General features: G+C 43.1%; 1 protein-coding gene across 1 annotated transcript in view; it reads left to right on the plus strand.

Moving 5' to 3' along the window:
• T265_03394 (hypothetical protein) overlaps positions 1-17774 on the plus strand; it is a gene marked incomplete at both ends in the record, with an annotated part of 66033 nt that overhangs the window by 41932 nt on the left and 6327 nt on the right. Inside the window, 7 exons of the mRNA XM_009167863.1 lie at positions 1712-1771; positions 6794-6835; positions 9804-9894; positions 12011-12248; positions 13799-13948; positions 15031-15204; positions 16847-17065. Coding sequence (XP_009166127.1) covers positions 1712-1771; positions 6794-6835; positions 9804-9894; positions 12011-12248; positions 13799-13948; positions 15031-15204; positions 16847-17065 — 974 coding nt within the window. The remainder of the gene's footprint in view (positions 1-1711; positions 1772-6793; positions 6836-9803; positions 9895-12010; positions 12249-13798; positions 13949-15030; positions 15205-16846; positions 17066-17774) is intronic.

Here is a 17774-nt window from a genome sequence, read left to right on the forward strand (position 1 = left end):
GGTGGAAGAGAGCCAGAGGCGGTCAAACAATGACTTGGCAGCGAAGTATGAAAGCAATTACCAGCAAACTCATCTGCGCTGGTCACTGCCGTCTTCCTGGATGGGGACTTCGAGACGGGCCACATCAATGGCTAGAGACATTGTCAGACATGGCCCAGTCGCGCCCTCAACGGCGCTCGTGCATCTAACTATTGCCTTCACTGCATAGCTCCTTTTTTAACCCTCCCCCCCCCACTTGACAGCCCACTGTACCTATCCACCCAAACCATCGATGAACGAAACTGCGGCAGCTACAACCACTGTACGACGAGTACGCGGTTATTACGGCTGACAATGAGGATGATTATGATGATGATGACGATGACTGTAATCTCACAAATATGTTACGTGTATAACAGACTTTAGCATACTTTGACTTCAACTTTGAGAGTCTACAGAGTAATCCAAAAGTTGGACAGTCCTCACTTTAGAAAAAATAAGGAAAAAGAACGCTTTCTTAATTTCTAAGTGGTTATAATCACCACTCTTTTACTCAAAAAATCACTTCGTGATTATTCTTCTGAGTCTTTTTGTACTAATACATACAGAATACTGTGGGCATAGGCTCCAGCTTTCTAAACACGACCGTGCACACCTTGTCTCCAGCCTCAGCCAAACTTGACAGCAATTTTCCCGGTCGTACCAGGCGGATGCTTGTAGCTGGAAGTTTTCTAAACATCGGACCTACGTCCCCATTTTGCTTGCCACCTTCACAAGCCCAGCGGTCCCAACCGGATACAGCTTATCTATTTGTTCGTGCGCAATGCCACAAAGGTGCCACCCGCTAGTCAATGAGTCATAGTGATTGCTGGGTGAGTTCTGAATCTGCACCAAACATGGCTGCAGGAGGTCTCTTACCATCTTAGTGGAACTGGGATCATGGATTTCCACAAATGCTTGTTCCTTACGAAGGACCGATGCACACATTCGATCGACTATTTTAGGTTATCAAAACAACCTAGTGATTGTTCTTATTAGGAATCCCAGCACCCGGAGTATGCTGTGTTTTGTCGGGTGGAGGGTATGCTTCGAAAAAAGGACATACACACGGTCTGTCCGTACTGATTTATCGTGAAATATGATTTTGTTGATGCACAACCTGTGTGTCCGAAGCTCCAACGGGATCGTGAATCAAAACACCTCTTTGTGTCCTATCAGATCTGCTCTGGTTCGCCACACATGTTCGCTGCTACTTATAAGTGAGGGAGAGTGGGTTCGATGCCCGTGCGTCTGCTGCTGGAAAGCTACTCACTGTAGGCGATCCGATTTTTCAGCACATTTAGAAAAGGTAACATCTGCAAATATACTTTATCACAGTGATGCATATGCGTGCAACGTACTTTCAGAAACCACCACACCACGGGTTTCCCCATCGATCAATAAAGGGAATTTCTGTGACTATGTGGTAAAAATCGTCTATATTCAGGGGATGCGCTGGGAACGTAGTCAAAATCGCTATAGAAATACTTCTGGGGATGATAGGCTATCTTTTCCAGCTTTAACTTTTTATCATCTTGGCTTGATCTAGTCCTTCTGTAGTTGATTAGTGCTATCAGTTTCATGCACATAGTACGCATGCCCTTAGCTACGCAGACGGATAATTCATCTCTATCACCCTGTTACCGATATATGTGGGTCAAACTTAATTTCTATGTTTTGCTGTGTGTTGCAGCCCAGAATGCCAGCAACTGGCAGTATGCCGCATTTGCCATTCAGTTCTGTGGAGCCACCAGTGAGTTATTTGCAACTTCCGTGGATTCTTGTCAACTGCTTCCAATCGGTCTATCCTGATTGATGTAAGAAGTTCGAGTTATCCAGGAATCTGTCTCTTCCAGAAGGACAATCACGTCTTGTGCACGATTATGATAGTTTGATTTAAGCTTACTCGTCCTGCGTTTTGTGTAGAAATAAAGCTGTGTTAAAAACGGTGGTTGATAGAAATTACTTGAGTAGTCTTCCCGTTCTGATCACTGTAACCGAATAATTTCCACGAACAAGGATATCATCCTTTTATGATTGAAGTGGTGTTATATGAAAAGTTTAAATAATGTGAGCAGATTGCGCCAGTTAAAACGGCAAAGTAAAACAAGAGTTTGTGGAGACATCGAAAGGAACGAAACTCAGCAGTCGCTGATGTCATCCTGTACAAACAAATCAGTGTTCGTGGAGGACGCAAGAGTTTGGAAAACTGTTCTAGGGCCACAGACCAAGTAAAACAAGAGTTTGTGGAGACATCGAAAGGGACGAAACTCAGCAGTCACTGATATCATCCTGTACAAACAACTCAGTGTTGGTGGAGGACGCAAGAGCTTTGGAAAACTGTTCTAGGGCCACAGACCATGTTTCAATACAATTATCTTTTTTCATCCCTTTCATATCACATGATATGGTGTTCAGTGTCCCTTCAAGAGGCGATTTCCCAGGATCCTTTACATGTGATTCCTACTTCTGATAGATCCCAACACGGGCAAACATCTGTCCGGCTTCTCGACTTTTCAGCATACACCACGGGCACTCGCAGATTGAATCGAAATATGCGACAATCTTGAAGTCCTGACAGTCGCTGGTAATCTTTTTAGCCACAAGATAGTTGGAATAGGGCGACCTTCCCCTTGAAGAGCACAAGGTTCATTTATCGTAAACAGCTTTCTGTGGATAGGATGGCTCCATTATTATTTTTTGTGTATATTCAATATAAAACATACAGTATGTTCTCAACCAACTACTGAAGTCCTTAGTTCGGAGTGTGGTGGGATATGGCGCTTGATGTGCTTGCAGAAGAAATAACATCCCGAAGAAATTTCCCGTCAGTATCGTCTAATCTAATCTTGCCGGTGATATTGATCATACATGTCCAAAAAGGTGCGGTGGATTATAAAGGTCTTTGTAAAACATTCGACGTCTTCTTTTCTTTTCCATCTATGATTTCTGGTTTGTTCCACGGCGCTTACAGACGAATGACATCGTGGGTCACTCGCCGACTTTCAGTTGGTTACCTTCTTCTATAAGATAGAGGTTTAGTTGGTAAAATATGGATTATAAGCAGCAAGAAAGATGAAATTGGTGATAGGCTCTCAAAGACTCTACTGCACACTTATGAGTAGTCTCGGTAAATAAAGCTTTGTTATGAAAAGAATAGAAGGCGCAACACTGGCAGACGTGTGAATGACGGTTCCAGATCAGCCGAGGTGACACGTGGTGGCATGCAGTTGTCAGCGGTCATGAAGAAAGTAGCTTAGATCTTAAGCACATTAGCCTAGCTGACCCGCATCTCACCCCCTTAAGCATACTGTCGTAGCACCTAAAAATCCAAACAGCCGAATAAAAATTAACAGTGGCACCTACTTGAATCGCCTTGAACCGGAAGATCTGGATCCCAACTCCGACCAAAGTGAACTTAAATGTTTCCAACCCGTCGACTGTATAGAAAATCGTCCAACAGTATCACCCTTTCGGTTACTAACTGCCTTGCTACCCGAAGAAAGCACGTGGGCTGAGATCCTGCCAGGTCGCCCAAGGCTAGACATGGTAAATCACAATGCAGAGGCTGGGTTCTCAAACGTCGGATCTTCTGGTCCGGAAATTCGCGCTCTAACCAATGAGGAACCTCATGCTGCCCATCGACTATAAAGTTTTATTACCCATACTAACCGAAAAGACCTTTTTACTGACATTCATCAGTGATCCTGTATGCCAGTCTGAGGAGATCTCGCTGATTGGTTCTCTCTGCCTTGATGAAGCTTTAGTTTCAGAAGCGACACCTTGTTCAGTTGCAACATCATCATTCGTCCCACGAGCCCTTCTGAAACAAAAGAACCTAGATGTAGTTTAAACGTCTCAAAGCAACTGGAAAAGGTATGTTGTTCCTGTATTGAACAGTTCAATATGACCGATGGGCTGGATAGTGGTATTTTCTTCATAGGCTCAACCAGTTGGAATAATCAACGTTTGGTTGTTGGTCTGTTCGCACTGCACTGACGATGTCATCTCGATTGGTGATGAAACGTTTGCAATCCAACTGCCAAGCTCGGCGAACAGACCAACAACCAAACAGCGCACCCGAGCTACCTACATTCCACAACATTGATAATCAACGTTTTGCTAACTTTTAGCTGTACGTTCCGAACGATAAATGGCGTAAAAAAACCTAACCTTGTTTGGTTGAGTAAACACTAATTGGGTCTATTTATTGGGCGATTGTTTGGAGACCGACTCAAACTGGTATTATTTTATTCTTCTCTAGTTGAACGGATCTTGGAGGATTCTCCCTACTCGATTCTCAATCGTAAGTTTTTGTCATCCTAATGTCAGCGGTTTATGGTCATGATCTGGCGTAGTTTACCTCAGGCTTGAAGTCACAAGCTGATGAGTTATGCGACAGAAAATGTCTTTATACACAAACAAGCGACTACTGGTTTCCGTACTACTTGACACCGTTAATGACATTACGTCATATCTATTCTCTTGGGGGGTAATTCTGCGATTCGTTATTAAATTGTTTATTGTTCCCTGCAAATTGAAGAGTTATGAAACAACTGAGACTTTATTCAGGCAAGTAATCGGTAGTGGCAACGCTGCTAAGAGAAGGTTCTGATCACAGGTTGTACATCGGTGTGCATGTGCCACGAAGTTACGAGCAATTACATTTTGTTTATAGTCACACCACTCTCGTTTGAAGGGTCCTCCTTGTGTTCTGGTATAATTATTCAGGTGAGTCCATACCAGGGGGAAGCACTGTACTCGAGTTTCGCTCATCAGCAGTGCATATCCAATGGCCCTGCCGGATTCGAACCCCGGACATCTGACATGGANCGTCAGGTAGCGTGACGCAGGCTCGACACCAACTGGGTAGCTTTTTGGTTTCAGTTTTCGGGGTTTTACGGGATAGGTCAATCGATCGTCACAACCAGGGCAGTTAATTGGTGTCGTTCGATGAGTCAGGCACACCAATCACATCGCTCAAGTGTGAACACGTTCGCCTGTTCATGTGTGGAAATTCAGACGCGCCCAACGTGCGCTGCTGGAGTAGTGGTCGCACGCTCGCCTCGCATGTCAGAAGTCACGGTACTGCTGATGCATAAGTGAATTTCTTGATAGAATCCAGTGTATTTGGTGAAACTTCCGTAAAAGGAACGGTGCAATCTTTTTAATCCAGCTGAAGTGTATTGAATGTTGCTCATCGGTTCCGTATGGGAAATGCATTAGGCCGAAATGGGACTTTGGTTTTTACTATTCATTACGCATTAAAATTTATATCGATATTCAAACAATATGCACCAAAATGGTCTCGAAGCAGTAATATGGTTTGAATTTATGGTTCGTCCCATGTCCTCTTACCGGATGAGAATCACCGCAATCAAAAATTTATTGCTGTCGCTCATTGCGCATACATGATAGTTCACCAGTGAGTGCAGTGAACTGAGAGTCCAACTATCGATGGTTTGGTCACGAGTCATAGTATCATATTCTATTCATTGGATTTACGGATAACGCGTGAGAATTCTTCTAACTGCTCACTCAACACTAAAGCTGTTCTAGCGAGTCAGTTAGACGATCCAGGCAAATCCGTAATATCGAAGTTTCGATTGATTAAAATCGAAAATCAATGTGGATTCTGTATTACGGATAGAAATGTGAGCAACCAATAATCATACTAGGGTCAGAGAGCACAGGGTATGGAATCTTTTTAGATTCGCTTTGTATCAGATCCAATAGTAGAATTAATGAACTCGAGGATCCTGTGTACCAGGTTCTACAGTCAATAACTGGCAGAAGCTAACAGAATGCATAAAACATGCCGCCTGTGAAGCTCTGTCCTATGGTCGGGTCATTAGCTGTTCTCACATACATTCGGTTAGAGAGCAAAGAAAGTGAGCGTTTGTACAGGAATAAAGGGTCATCCATAATCGTATGTTCTCACGTTGTCTACCCTCCCGATACACACATAGAAAAACTTCCGGTTTTTGTTGGTGAGCTGATTTTCAAATCTCCCACGCGAAAATAGCACCCCTAGTGTTTCATTGTGTATTCACAGACAGCACTGCTAACTCATCAGAGTTTGCTTCGCTCAAGAAACCCNCTACTGAAGTCCTTAGTTCGGAGTGTGGTGGGATATGGCACTTGATACGCTTGCAGAAGAAATACTATCCCGAAGAAATTTCCTGTCAGTATCGTCAAATCTAATCTTGCCGGCGATATTGATCAGAAATTCACGCTCTAACCAATGAGAAACCTCGCTCTGCCCATCGACTATGAAGTTTTATTACCTATACTAACCGAAGAGACTTTTTAACTGACATTCATCATCGATCCTGTATGCCAATCTGAGGAGATCTTGCTGATTGGTTCTCTGTCTGCCTTAAAACTCGGCCAACCTGGTAAACTACTCACTTCGCTTGATGAAGCTTTAGTTTCAAAAGCGATACCTTATTCAGTTACAAGCTCATCATTCGTCTCACGAGGCCTTCTGAGACAAAAGAACCTAGGTATAGTTTAAATGTCTCAAGATAGCCATGAAAAGTATGTTGTTCCTGTATTGAATAGTTCAATATGACCGATGGGCTGGATAATGGTATTTTCTTCATAGGCTCAACCAGTTGGAATAATCAACGTTTTGCTAACTTAGAGCTGTACGTTCCGAACGATAAATGGCGTAAAAAACCTAACCGTGTTTGGTTGAGTAAACACTAATTGGGTCTCTTTATTGGGCGATTGTTTGGAGACCAACTCAAGCTGGCATTATTTCATTCTTTAGTTGAACGGATCTTGGAGGATTCTCCCTACTCGATTCTTAATCGTAAGTTTTTGTTATCTTAATGTCAGCGGTTTCTGGTCATGATCTGGCATACCGAGTTTGCTTTAGGCTTGAAGTCTCAAGCTGATGAGTTATGCGACAGAAAATGTCCTTATACACAAACAAGCGACGACTGGTTTCCGTACTACTTGTCACCGTTAATGACGTCATCGTCATATCTATTCTCTTGGGGGGTAATTCTGCGATTCGTTATTAAATTGTTTATTGTTCCCTGCAAATTGAAGAGTTATGAAACAGCTGATAGACTTTATTCACGCAAACAATCGGTAGTGGCAATGCTGCTAAGAGAAGGTTCTGATCACAGGTCGTACGTCGGTGTGCATGTGCCACGAAGTTACGAGTAATTACATTTTGTTCATAGTCACACCACTCTCGTTTGAAGGGTCGTCCTCCTGTTCTGGCGTAATTATTCCGGTGAGTCCACATCAAAGGGAAGCACTGGACTCGAGTGACCCGCCATTCGGGACTTCCCCGTCAGGTAGCGTGACACACGCTCGACACCAACTGGGTAGCTTTTTGGTTTCAGTTTTCGGGGTTTTGCGTGATAGGTCAATCGATCATCACAACCAGGGCAGTTAATTGGTCGTCGTTCGATGAGTCGGGCACACCAATCACATCGCTCAAATGTGATCACGTTCGCCTGTTCATGTGTGGAAATTCAGACGCGCCCAACGTGCGTTGCTGGAGTAGTGGTCGCACGCTCGCCTCGCATGTCAGAAGTCCGGGGTTCACATCACGGTACTGCTGATGCATAAGTGAATTTCTTGATAGAATCCAGTGTATTTGGTGAAACTTCCGTAAAAGGAACGGTGCAATCTTTTTAATCCAGCTGAAGTGTATTGAATGTTGCTCATCGGTTCCGTATGGGAAATGCATTAGGCCGAAATGGGACTTTGGTTTTTACTATTCATTACGCATTAAAATTTATATCGATATTCAAACAATATGCACCAAAATGGTCTCGAAGCAGTAATATGGTTTGAATTTATGGTTCGTCCCATGTCCTCTTACCGGATGAGAATCACCGCAATCAAAAATTTATTGCTGTCGCTCATTGCGCATACATGATAGTTCACCAGTGAGTGCAGTGAACTGAGAGTCCAACTATCGATGGTTTGGTCACGAGTCATAGTATCATATTCTATTCATTGGATTTACGGATAACGCGTGAGAATTCTTCTAACTGCTCACTCAACACTAAAGCTGTTCTAGCGAGTCAGTTAGACGATCCAGGCAAATCCGTAATATCGAAGTTTCGATTGATTAAAATCGAAAATCAATGTGGATTCTGTATTACGGATAGAAATGTGAGCAACCAATAATCATACTAGGGTCAGAGAGCACAGGGTATGGAATCTTTTTAGATTCGCTTTGTATCAGATCCAATAGTAGAATTAATGAACTCGAGGATCCTGTGTACCAGGTTCTACAGTCAATAACTGGCAGAAGCTAACAGAATGCGTAAAACATGCCGCCTGTGAAGCTCTGTCCTATGGTCGGGTCATTAGCTGTTCTCACATACATTCGGTTAGAGAGCAAAGAAAGTGAACGTTTGTACAGGAATAAAGGGTCATCCATAATCGTATGTTCTCACGTTGTCTACCCTCCCGATACACACATAGAAAAACTTCCGGTTTTTGTTGGTGAGCTGATTTTCAAATCTCCCACGCGAAAATAGCACCCCTAGTGTTTCATTGTGTATTCACAGACAGCACTGCTAACTCATCAGAGTTTGCTTCGCTCAAGAAACCCAAAACACTGGAGTTAGAAGAAGTTGTCGGTGCCCAACTGTTTTTGTTTTCTTTGTTGTTATTCTTTTGTTGTTGGTATAGTCTAACTATTCAACGCTAGCTGGTCAATCAGTCATTCTTGACCAATTTGAAACAATTGGTTCTTATTGGCTTTAAAATGGTTGGCATATAAACGACGCCATATATGACAAGTTGAATGTCATATAGCTTCATTGTTTCTTCCTCGAAATTCCTACCATACACGGGGACTGGCCGAGTTTCCTCCTGCCAGTAGTGTCATTGTCCTTTACCTGAACGAAGGTATTTGTGTCATTTGGTTCCGTCATGCTGCGGATGGTCTACTAAACAAACTTCCGATACTCAAGAGGACAATGCGTAGTTGAGGCTCGAATTTGTAAGTGTCACCGTGCACCGAAAATAAGGTTACAATAAACCCCGGGAGCAAAAACACCAAGGCTAGTTCTTCCCTCTAAACAGGCACCCAAATGATGGGTCACTTTTATACGGCTGTAGGTCGATCACAGAAAAAAAACTTGGAGCTATTACTTGGTGCTTGATACATACATGTGTCCGTGTCATATCATGTTCTCTGAGTTCCCATAGATTGCCCGTTCATCCTTTCTGCTAGACAATGATAAGATATTCATCATACTCACTGTTAGCCCCGTTTTGAATAAAGGCCTCTAGTCTAAGAGATCCGTGACGTACTCCAGGATAATAGTCAATCAATCTCAACGGCCAAAGATTTTGTAATTAATAGATTTGTCCTTAACACTGAGGAAGTCGTCAGACGTTCTCTTTGTTCATAAATGCTATAATATCGCATTTTTATCCACCACTAAAATCTATGCAAAGCTCAACAGTCCTGATTTGTCTCGTCAGTCGTAACAAAGCATCCTTTCTGCTGTTTCTCTTACTGCATACCCGAAACCATGCGTCATTCTTCCAATGACGCTACAGAACAAACAACAATTTTTTGACACACTAGGTTTCTTTCAATGTGGGACCTTGTCGTGGTCAGGTTTTAATACTTGTCGATAATACAAGCCGATCATAAATCTCCCCCTTATGCCCATGTCATGTTGGCCCGCCTGGGAAGAATAAGTCGGTATCCACGTGATCGAATCTTAATTCCGAGAGAATGACAGAACTTCAAAGTTATTCGTCCACCCATTCAAAAAACCGTACTTATTTTACAGGTGAAACACATTCATGCAATATTTCCGGAGAGGTTCGATCGTTGATGGATTGGCTCCGTTGTGAGCGCGATAAGTCGCTGGCAGAACTCCAGTAAGTACACATGTATCTCACAAACTGTACCAACGGTTGTTATGTAATCCTACCCCGAAAACTTCAACGATGTGGAGCCTTTCATCCGTTTTGGAATCTCCCAGTTTAGCCCATTTCGTATAAGACCCACGGGCTTCTGATTTGCAGTTATAAGCTGGCGCCTTCAAGGCCAGAGGATCGCTGGCCAAAAGCCACGTGTCCAACTGTTGCTAAAGCCTGAAAGCAGAAGGAGTAGCCACATAAAAACAACATTAATGCAACGTTGATCCAAATTGCCTACTTGAGAGAATTTTAAATAAGAGACTTCTTTGGAAGCTGTTCACCAGGGGGCTACTTCGCTTTTGAGTAGACGAGATGATTACAGAAAAAATGCAAGCAGCTTTGAGTGTATGTATGTCGTTCAGTTTAAACAGATTTCTGAATTTTCTTTCTTGTCATTTACATAGTTACTTCTATATCAGTGAACGTATTATGTGATAGTAAATAGACGAGGCAGAAGATTTACATATCTTTTTGTGACTTTCACTCGCTGAAAGACTGAGGCTAGCGTCCATTCGTGAGTCTCATGCATAGGGGACACGTACGTAACAGTCTGGATCATGCGAACACAAGGTTCATTTGGACAACTTAACTAAGCTGTTGCCCTTTTTATTACTGTAGTTTTTCCATAAGCTTGACAGTTTCGTGGTAGGCGTTTTGTACTCAATTGAGGTGATATTATCAGTGCGTAGTTGGCTAATGGCGTATACTCTTTCCGTACATGCCTGCTGACAACTTTTTAAACTCTGGACCATATTAGTTGGTTGGATAACCAGTTCTAATGATGGGCTTGCTTCGTTGAGTTAGAATTGGTCGACGCTCTGACAACTTTTGTGCTCCACCTGTCCGACTCGTACCCATAGCCTAAGTCGCATTGGTTCCACTGTAGATCTTCCACTACGCTCCGCTCGTTTGACAGACTGCTTCAATAGATTTAGCTTTCCTATTGTTCACAGGGTTGGTCCAGTGTGACGGTTCATGAAATTTGTGGTAGGTATTATGTTTCTAGAAGATCTCTTGAACGTTGGATAACTTCCTGTGCCATGGTCTTTATCTTATCTTCAATGAGTCTGTGACCATTTTGGACCTCATGAAAAAAATCAGATTTCCAGTTATGTCTACATGTAGCCTCTTCATGTTCGTTCCGTCGTGCATAAAGTTGGTTTTCGCTCCGTCCAAAGTAGCGTTTTTAGCATCTGATGTATCTCATTTTATAGGCATTTCCAAGGAGCGTGACAAATTTGTCGAGCTCAGATGACGGTCCAGTATTCAGCTACACAACCGTTTCTTCCATATCGGACGTTATTCTTTTAGCTGCTAAGCTCCAAACAGGATGAAATGCGTCCTGAAGTTCAGATACACCTGAAAGTCTTTTCGATACCTTTGCCATTATTCACACACACACACACACACACACACAAGTACATAGCACAGACAACAAACTTAGTAAGGTCAAGTGTCAGTTAACAGCGACAGTTAACAGTTCAGAGTTCCATTTATTCACAGCTTCCCCGTTAGAGTTTTCCTCTTACCGGATAAGAACCGGTGCACTTCTAACAGAGTGTACTGCCATCGCCCGTTTCGAATGCATGTTAGTTTACTAGTGCACTGACGACGTTTCGGTTACTGGTTGCAGCATTGTACTTTATTGACTGGATCTGTGGATAACACAACGCGGTTCCACGGAAGCCACTTCGGTCGCGGTGGCCAGTTCTTAAATAAAAAACGATTAACTTTGTTATCCAAGCACCAATTTTTTCTACACTCATCAGTCAATGGTAAAAGAACAAAATCAGAAACTTAGAACGAGACTAATAGTGCTGGTGTTTTTCTGCTGCACACTCAATTTGTGGAGCCTGGTGGAAGATTTGTATGAGAACTACCGTTTATCTCCATCTGTCAGCTTCCTCGTTCATGAGGAAAGGGACCAAGATGGACTGAAATATTTCATTTGACGATTTACGTCCTATTTCTACCTAAATATTCAGTGTAATCCACTTGAACTGATTGATCTTGTCACCTGTTTCATGGCCTCATACACTGACTAACTAGCTTTCTGGTTATTGAAAATACATAGGGACAACGTGATCGGACCTAATCAGTGTCGCCTCATATCAGCGGACAGACGTGCGCCTGTGGGCACATCCAAGTTGAAACTTGTTCCCGTTGTCAAGAAGTGTGAACCGAAGGCAAGTGATCCCACGTTGTTCCCGAATTATATCCGGCCGCCTCGGCACAGAGTTCGGAGATTAACCTACAACGAGCGAAGCTGTCCCATTGGGTACCGCAAAGCAAAATCACTTGATAGTTACACGGTGAGCGGATGTTCTAAGCACGTTGTTACTTTGCTCAGACAATCAGACTTCATTAGCTTTTTACTTTAAGAAAACTCTCTATAGGCGGAACCGATGGTATAGAGAATTCAAACTACCATTTACCTTCCGTATGCTTACATCACTGGATATATTTTCTTGACGTTACCTGTTAATCATGGGCTCTCTAAAAACTATTTGACAGCCCTCGCCCTTCCTAAGTTCCATCTGGTAGGCGCAGCTCTGAGTTTCTATAAATACTTTGTTTTTCGTGAACTCTAGAAATGCACTCATTAGGAAACTAATCTAGAGTTAGTGTTTGGGAAATGTCACGGACAAAAGATTCAACTAGGATTCGGGTAGGTCTCTAAATTAGTTTGCAGCCGAATGCACTTCATTAGTCAATATGTATTACTTCGGCTGTCAGTGTGTCCGCTGAATAAAGGTACTGCCAATTTCAGTGGACCATTCTATAGATGAACTTCCACAGCAAGTAACGTATGTCAGATTTTCTGCAGTCACATAACCTTGTTGTGGCCAAGTATGTTTTGTCCCAAGCACAACGTTTAGTGAATCGCAAGATTGACAATTTCTCCAGAACTCTATCCACGGTTTGTGTAGAGATTCTAACATATCGACTGGGATTTCGCCCTGCAGTGGAGTCATTTCGGATCACGTTTTTAAACAGCCCCTTGTGGCGGACTGTTTCGAAGTTCGGTTATTCATTGTTGTTGATGTCGTACCTGTAACCCATCTGTTGTGCGTGACTGGAGAGAATGAAAATCTCCGGTTAATCAATATCACTGTGCTTTTTGCGTCAGTTTCTTGCTTGACTGCCTGATTGAGCACTTGGGGGTATAGACATGTCGGAATTCTTGCGACAGACTCGAGCAAGGTCTTTCTCTCTCATCCACCCCTTTCTCTTCTTTTCATTCTAAAACTTCAGATATAATGAGACTTCGCGGTTGCACGGCAGTGATGCATCGTTCTCAACAGTGTTGTTGCTGTTTTTGATGGTGATGATGATATTCAAGAACAATACACCGCAGAATACCGTGAGCTTTAGTCGGTCTTCAAAATCTAGGCGACTAATATAAGAGTGACAGATTCTGTCAGGCGTTTGTATTTCGGAGGTAAATATCAAAGTAAGTCACGGAAAGCACAAAGAGACGAAGACGCTGGTAGTATCATAGAAGATGTTGTGGCGCGGAGGTCGTTAAGGAGGATAGCGTACCGTATGTGAATCTAGTCAAGGGATTCTGAGAACAGCACACCTAATTAAGNAAGAGACGAAGACGCTGGTAGTATCATAGAAGATGTTGTGGCGCGGAGGTCGTTAAGGAAGGTAGCGTACCGTATGTGAATTTAGTCAAGGGATTCTGAGAACAGCACGTCCTAATTAAGGAGGTTGAAATTTTCCCTGTTCGCTCTCACCTGTCGTCCACATGCGCGAACGTGTTCCAACTTCACTGCGCTTGTCATCCTGATGTACTGTCAAGGTGACTCACATTACGATATTCTATTTGTATGATTCCGACCTCCCCTTTTTGCAGTGTATTCCGTGCCCACCTGATTCATTCGCTGACCTTGAGACGGAACTTACTAGCTGCCAAGGTTGTCCGTTGGCTCGACCGTCTACCTATTCCGCCGAAGCGGCAAGTTCGGCTCAGTGCTCAAACGATCAACTTAACAAATTACGTGGAGTAAGTAAAAGTTGCCGCCCAGATACCTTCACCATGTTTCTCCGCCTGGAATTCTGTTTGAAATGATTAGTCAACTTTTGGTTATTAAGGTTTTCTATTACTTACAAAAAAGGTAGTTCGAATAATAGTTTGGAGTGGCCGGTAGGTTAGAGATTCCCCAGGTGATTCCCCAGAATAGGTTTCACGTTTTTCTGCTTGCGCATTACTTGCTTTAAATTCTTACTCGCAGTGCATCAGCTCTCTTTCCAATTTGAACAAGAATGCTTTATTCGCCAAAATGTTCAACAACTGTGTTGTATATTTACATGTACTGAAGAGCAGTGATCCCTGACGTTAAGCTTCCAGCAATGAACGCCGCTTTCCGGTAAAAAGCACACAAAAGTTAATTCATTGGATTACCACGAATTTTCGCGTCCTTCATTACTCCTCTCAGTCGCGCTGGTTCCTGAATGGGACAAACAATTGGTTATCAAGCTTAACAGATACACTTGTAGCACGCAACCAATAGCGATTGTGTATCAAACCGATCACCTTCTCACTAGCGCCATACAGAACCAATCAGAACAACTTATAAACTTTTTGCCCTCTTGTGCATACCAAAGAACTGCATTCTAAGTATGGTAACCAATAGAAGCACCTACTTATTACGGTCAAAGTAAGCGAACGAACTACCGACCGCTGCCTTTAATTCCCGTCGTTTATACATTCAGCTGAACCCCGTGATCATATTCTAGCTTAAGTCTTATAGGGTAGCCTCCAAATATGTCCTCCTAACGGTTCCCATGCTCCGACTAAATATTTGAGAAGGGTTCATCCAAATGAAATCGATGCTTCCAGTTAGCGTTGTCAGCTGGATCGGTATTCGACACATTGGGGGATCAAACAGTCGAGTTAGGCGCAATTCATCTGAAACGTGCTTACTGTTGGAACAGGATGGTAGGGTTAAAAGTGTACAACCAGTTGCTCTGAGGAGTGTTCACAAGGACTAGTTGAGAAAGGAAGGGAACAAATGGACACGCCCCATACTTTTTTCTGTGCTCCACATTCTCACCAATCCCAAAATATTCTCCCGTAAATCGCAGTTATTTTTCCGCTACGATATGAGCAACTTGTCCGAGGATGAGTGGGATCGCAGCTTCAACTTGAGCGCTCAGCTGTGGTGGAATCAAAATCACACCAGTATTACAAATTTGGACCATTTAAAACCGGAAGAGAAGTACCTGGAGCAACAACGGCAGGCTGTGGCTCTGTTTCAGGTTAGTAGACTTTTTCTGAGTCCAGCACAAAGTATGTGGGAGTCTACTAGGCAGTCGACGTTATAGGATGTTTATCAAAATTCACTTAGGAGCAGTGATCGTAGAATCTACCTCTATAGACGACACTGGTGGATCTGATGAATAACTTAGTAAGCTTAATGAGTCTACTTTACTGCTTTTCAGCAGTTTGTTCATCTTTCTATTTGGATGTTGATGATCTCCGAGATATACTGACTGCAAAAGATGACCAGATGGGAGTCACTGTCTTAGAGTGCGATATGTTTTACTACTGACTAGCGTCACTTCGTGCAATAATGCGAAGCGTTTGGTTACTATTGGGCAGTGTTCTGGGATGTGGTGTGTTGCTCCGTCAAAGCGCGAGTACGAAGGCTCCAAAAGTAGGACCATTTGCCGCATATATGTGAACCGATAGGTTTGAGGTGAGTTGGGGTCAGAACAAAGGAAGGATTTGACAAAAAGCTGTCTATCTAGGATGGAGAGACCATCTTCGTTCTTACGTACATGGACATTTCAGTATATACTTGATCATGGTTGAATGGTCACCACCTATTGATGTGCTTTTACAGTCAACTACTCACATTTTACGATCAAGCAAAGCATCATCTCCTTACTCACTGTCCACATTCGGATACGCTCATGAACCGTACGGCAGTGGAGCATCGGTGTTGAACACTGATGTCATGCTAACCATGATGATGAGGATGATGATGATGATGAAGACGCTCACGAACCATGACTGAGTAATAGTCAGCAAGTCATAACTCAATACTGGACGTGTGGAGCCGTTTTGGTTCAGTTGAATTCGGTAGTTCCATGACTCGTCGCTGAACCCCTCTGTTAGCCCCAACGTTAGAAATGACTAGTACTCTTTTACATGTTCGAATAAGAAGCAGGCATTGTCCACTATTTTTATAGATTTCAGGAACAAAAGGCGGAAATAAAAAAGATAAATGTGCGAAAGTAATAGACTATCCAGTTACACAAGTAGCACATCAAATTTCAACCTTGTCGCACTTACTACTGACAGCATGCTGTGTACGGAAATGTTTGTCATTCCTCAATTTCACTCGTTCTGTACCTGATCAGTTATGTCGTAGCCACCTGCGTCATGTATTCACTTCACTTACCTTATTCTCATTGGGTGCTCAGCCCCTCACACACTTGCAGGTCACAATTTGGAGCTCTTCATATAACTTACAGTCACGCAGGAACACACGTGCTACTCACATCATGACTGAAGTCCAAGCAGAGCCACGAGTTAAATATACTCCGTAGAGTTTTTGAACAAAAGTTGTAAACAGACGGCTTGTCTCGGAAAGTTTCGGTACAGTTTTCGCCACAATGCATACTGAGAACTCAAGTCAGCAGGTTCTGGTGCCAGAAATAATGGGCGGACGGCACAATGCTTTCAAGAATTCTTAGCAGGTAAATAGGATTCCTAGATGTTCCGATATGGACGAAATCGGAGCACAACTTTAGGATCATCATATTCTTTTCAGACTGAAAATTTAGTGGTATCCATCTACATTCATTGATTAGGTTTTCGGGGTGTAAGCAAGCCGTGAGCACACGTGACTCCTCGTATTACAGGCTGTCTGTCGCTGTTCCCATCGGTTCACAGGCAATGACGCAGTTGACGTTCTCAAAAGGTGAGGTGTTCCTCATGCTAATGGTATCGGCCTCTTTGTCCGTCTTTGGGGGTGTGAACTTTCTTCTACTGTTGGCAGCCACAAGCAGACCAGCCAAGTGCCCCGGGGCAGACTTCTACGGACCCCAAGCGAGTTTGAGGGAACGTATCGGTATGGCTATTTACTGTGCCCTTGCGAGGTTGGCTATAATGGTGAGTAAGCAATATCAAGCCCGTTTTGGATGAGTTTCTCAGCCTGAACTCCTAGAGACCTTAGCATGAATAACAGCTAAGTTATCTCTGTTTAGTTTGTGACGTTCTGTCTCAGGAAATGAGGGGAAACCCGCATACCAATTACATACACATATAAAGGGGTCATAGATCAGTATCAAGCCAAGAAACGACAACCTTCGCGGATTAAGAATGCAAGCCTGGAATCAGGGTAAGCTCGACACCACAACCATATGAACAATGAAGAATATCGAAAATGGGTTGATGTACTTCAGGGTCTGGTGATGAATCAGGTGACGGATTCGTTCAACTGAAGAACAATCTTCGTACAGATACTCTCGGCAAATCACCATCTGGGAGCAAAGGCCTCACTCTGAAAGACCACCACTATGGTCATTGTTGTAGACTGCCATTGCCTCATGTGCGATCAGACAAATAGTCGGTCCGAATCGTGTCAGCTAGGAATCTTTATCCAGCGGTCCGAAGAAAACGTGCAGAAATTAGTGCGATATACGAAAGGACGGCACAAAAAAGTAAAAACTAGGCAGATCTGCCTAGATAACAGACAATCGAACGAATGAAATCAGCAGTTTTGATGTCAATCACCGAGGATCATTACATAACCGATCTCCCTTTGTGATATTTCTGTCGAAGTTGGACTTAATAGGCCAGGCTATATATATATATATAT

This window comes from Opisthorchis viverrini (assembly GCF_000715545.1).
Source record: "Opisthorchis viverrini unplaced genomic scaffold opera_v5_48, whole genome shotgun sequence".
NCBI lineage: Eukaryota > Metazoa > Platyhelminthes > Trematoda > Opisthorchiida > Opisthorchiidae > Opisthorchis > Opisthorchis viverrini.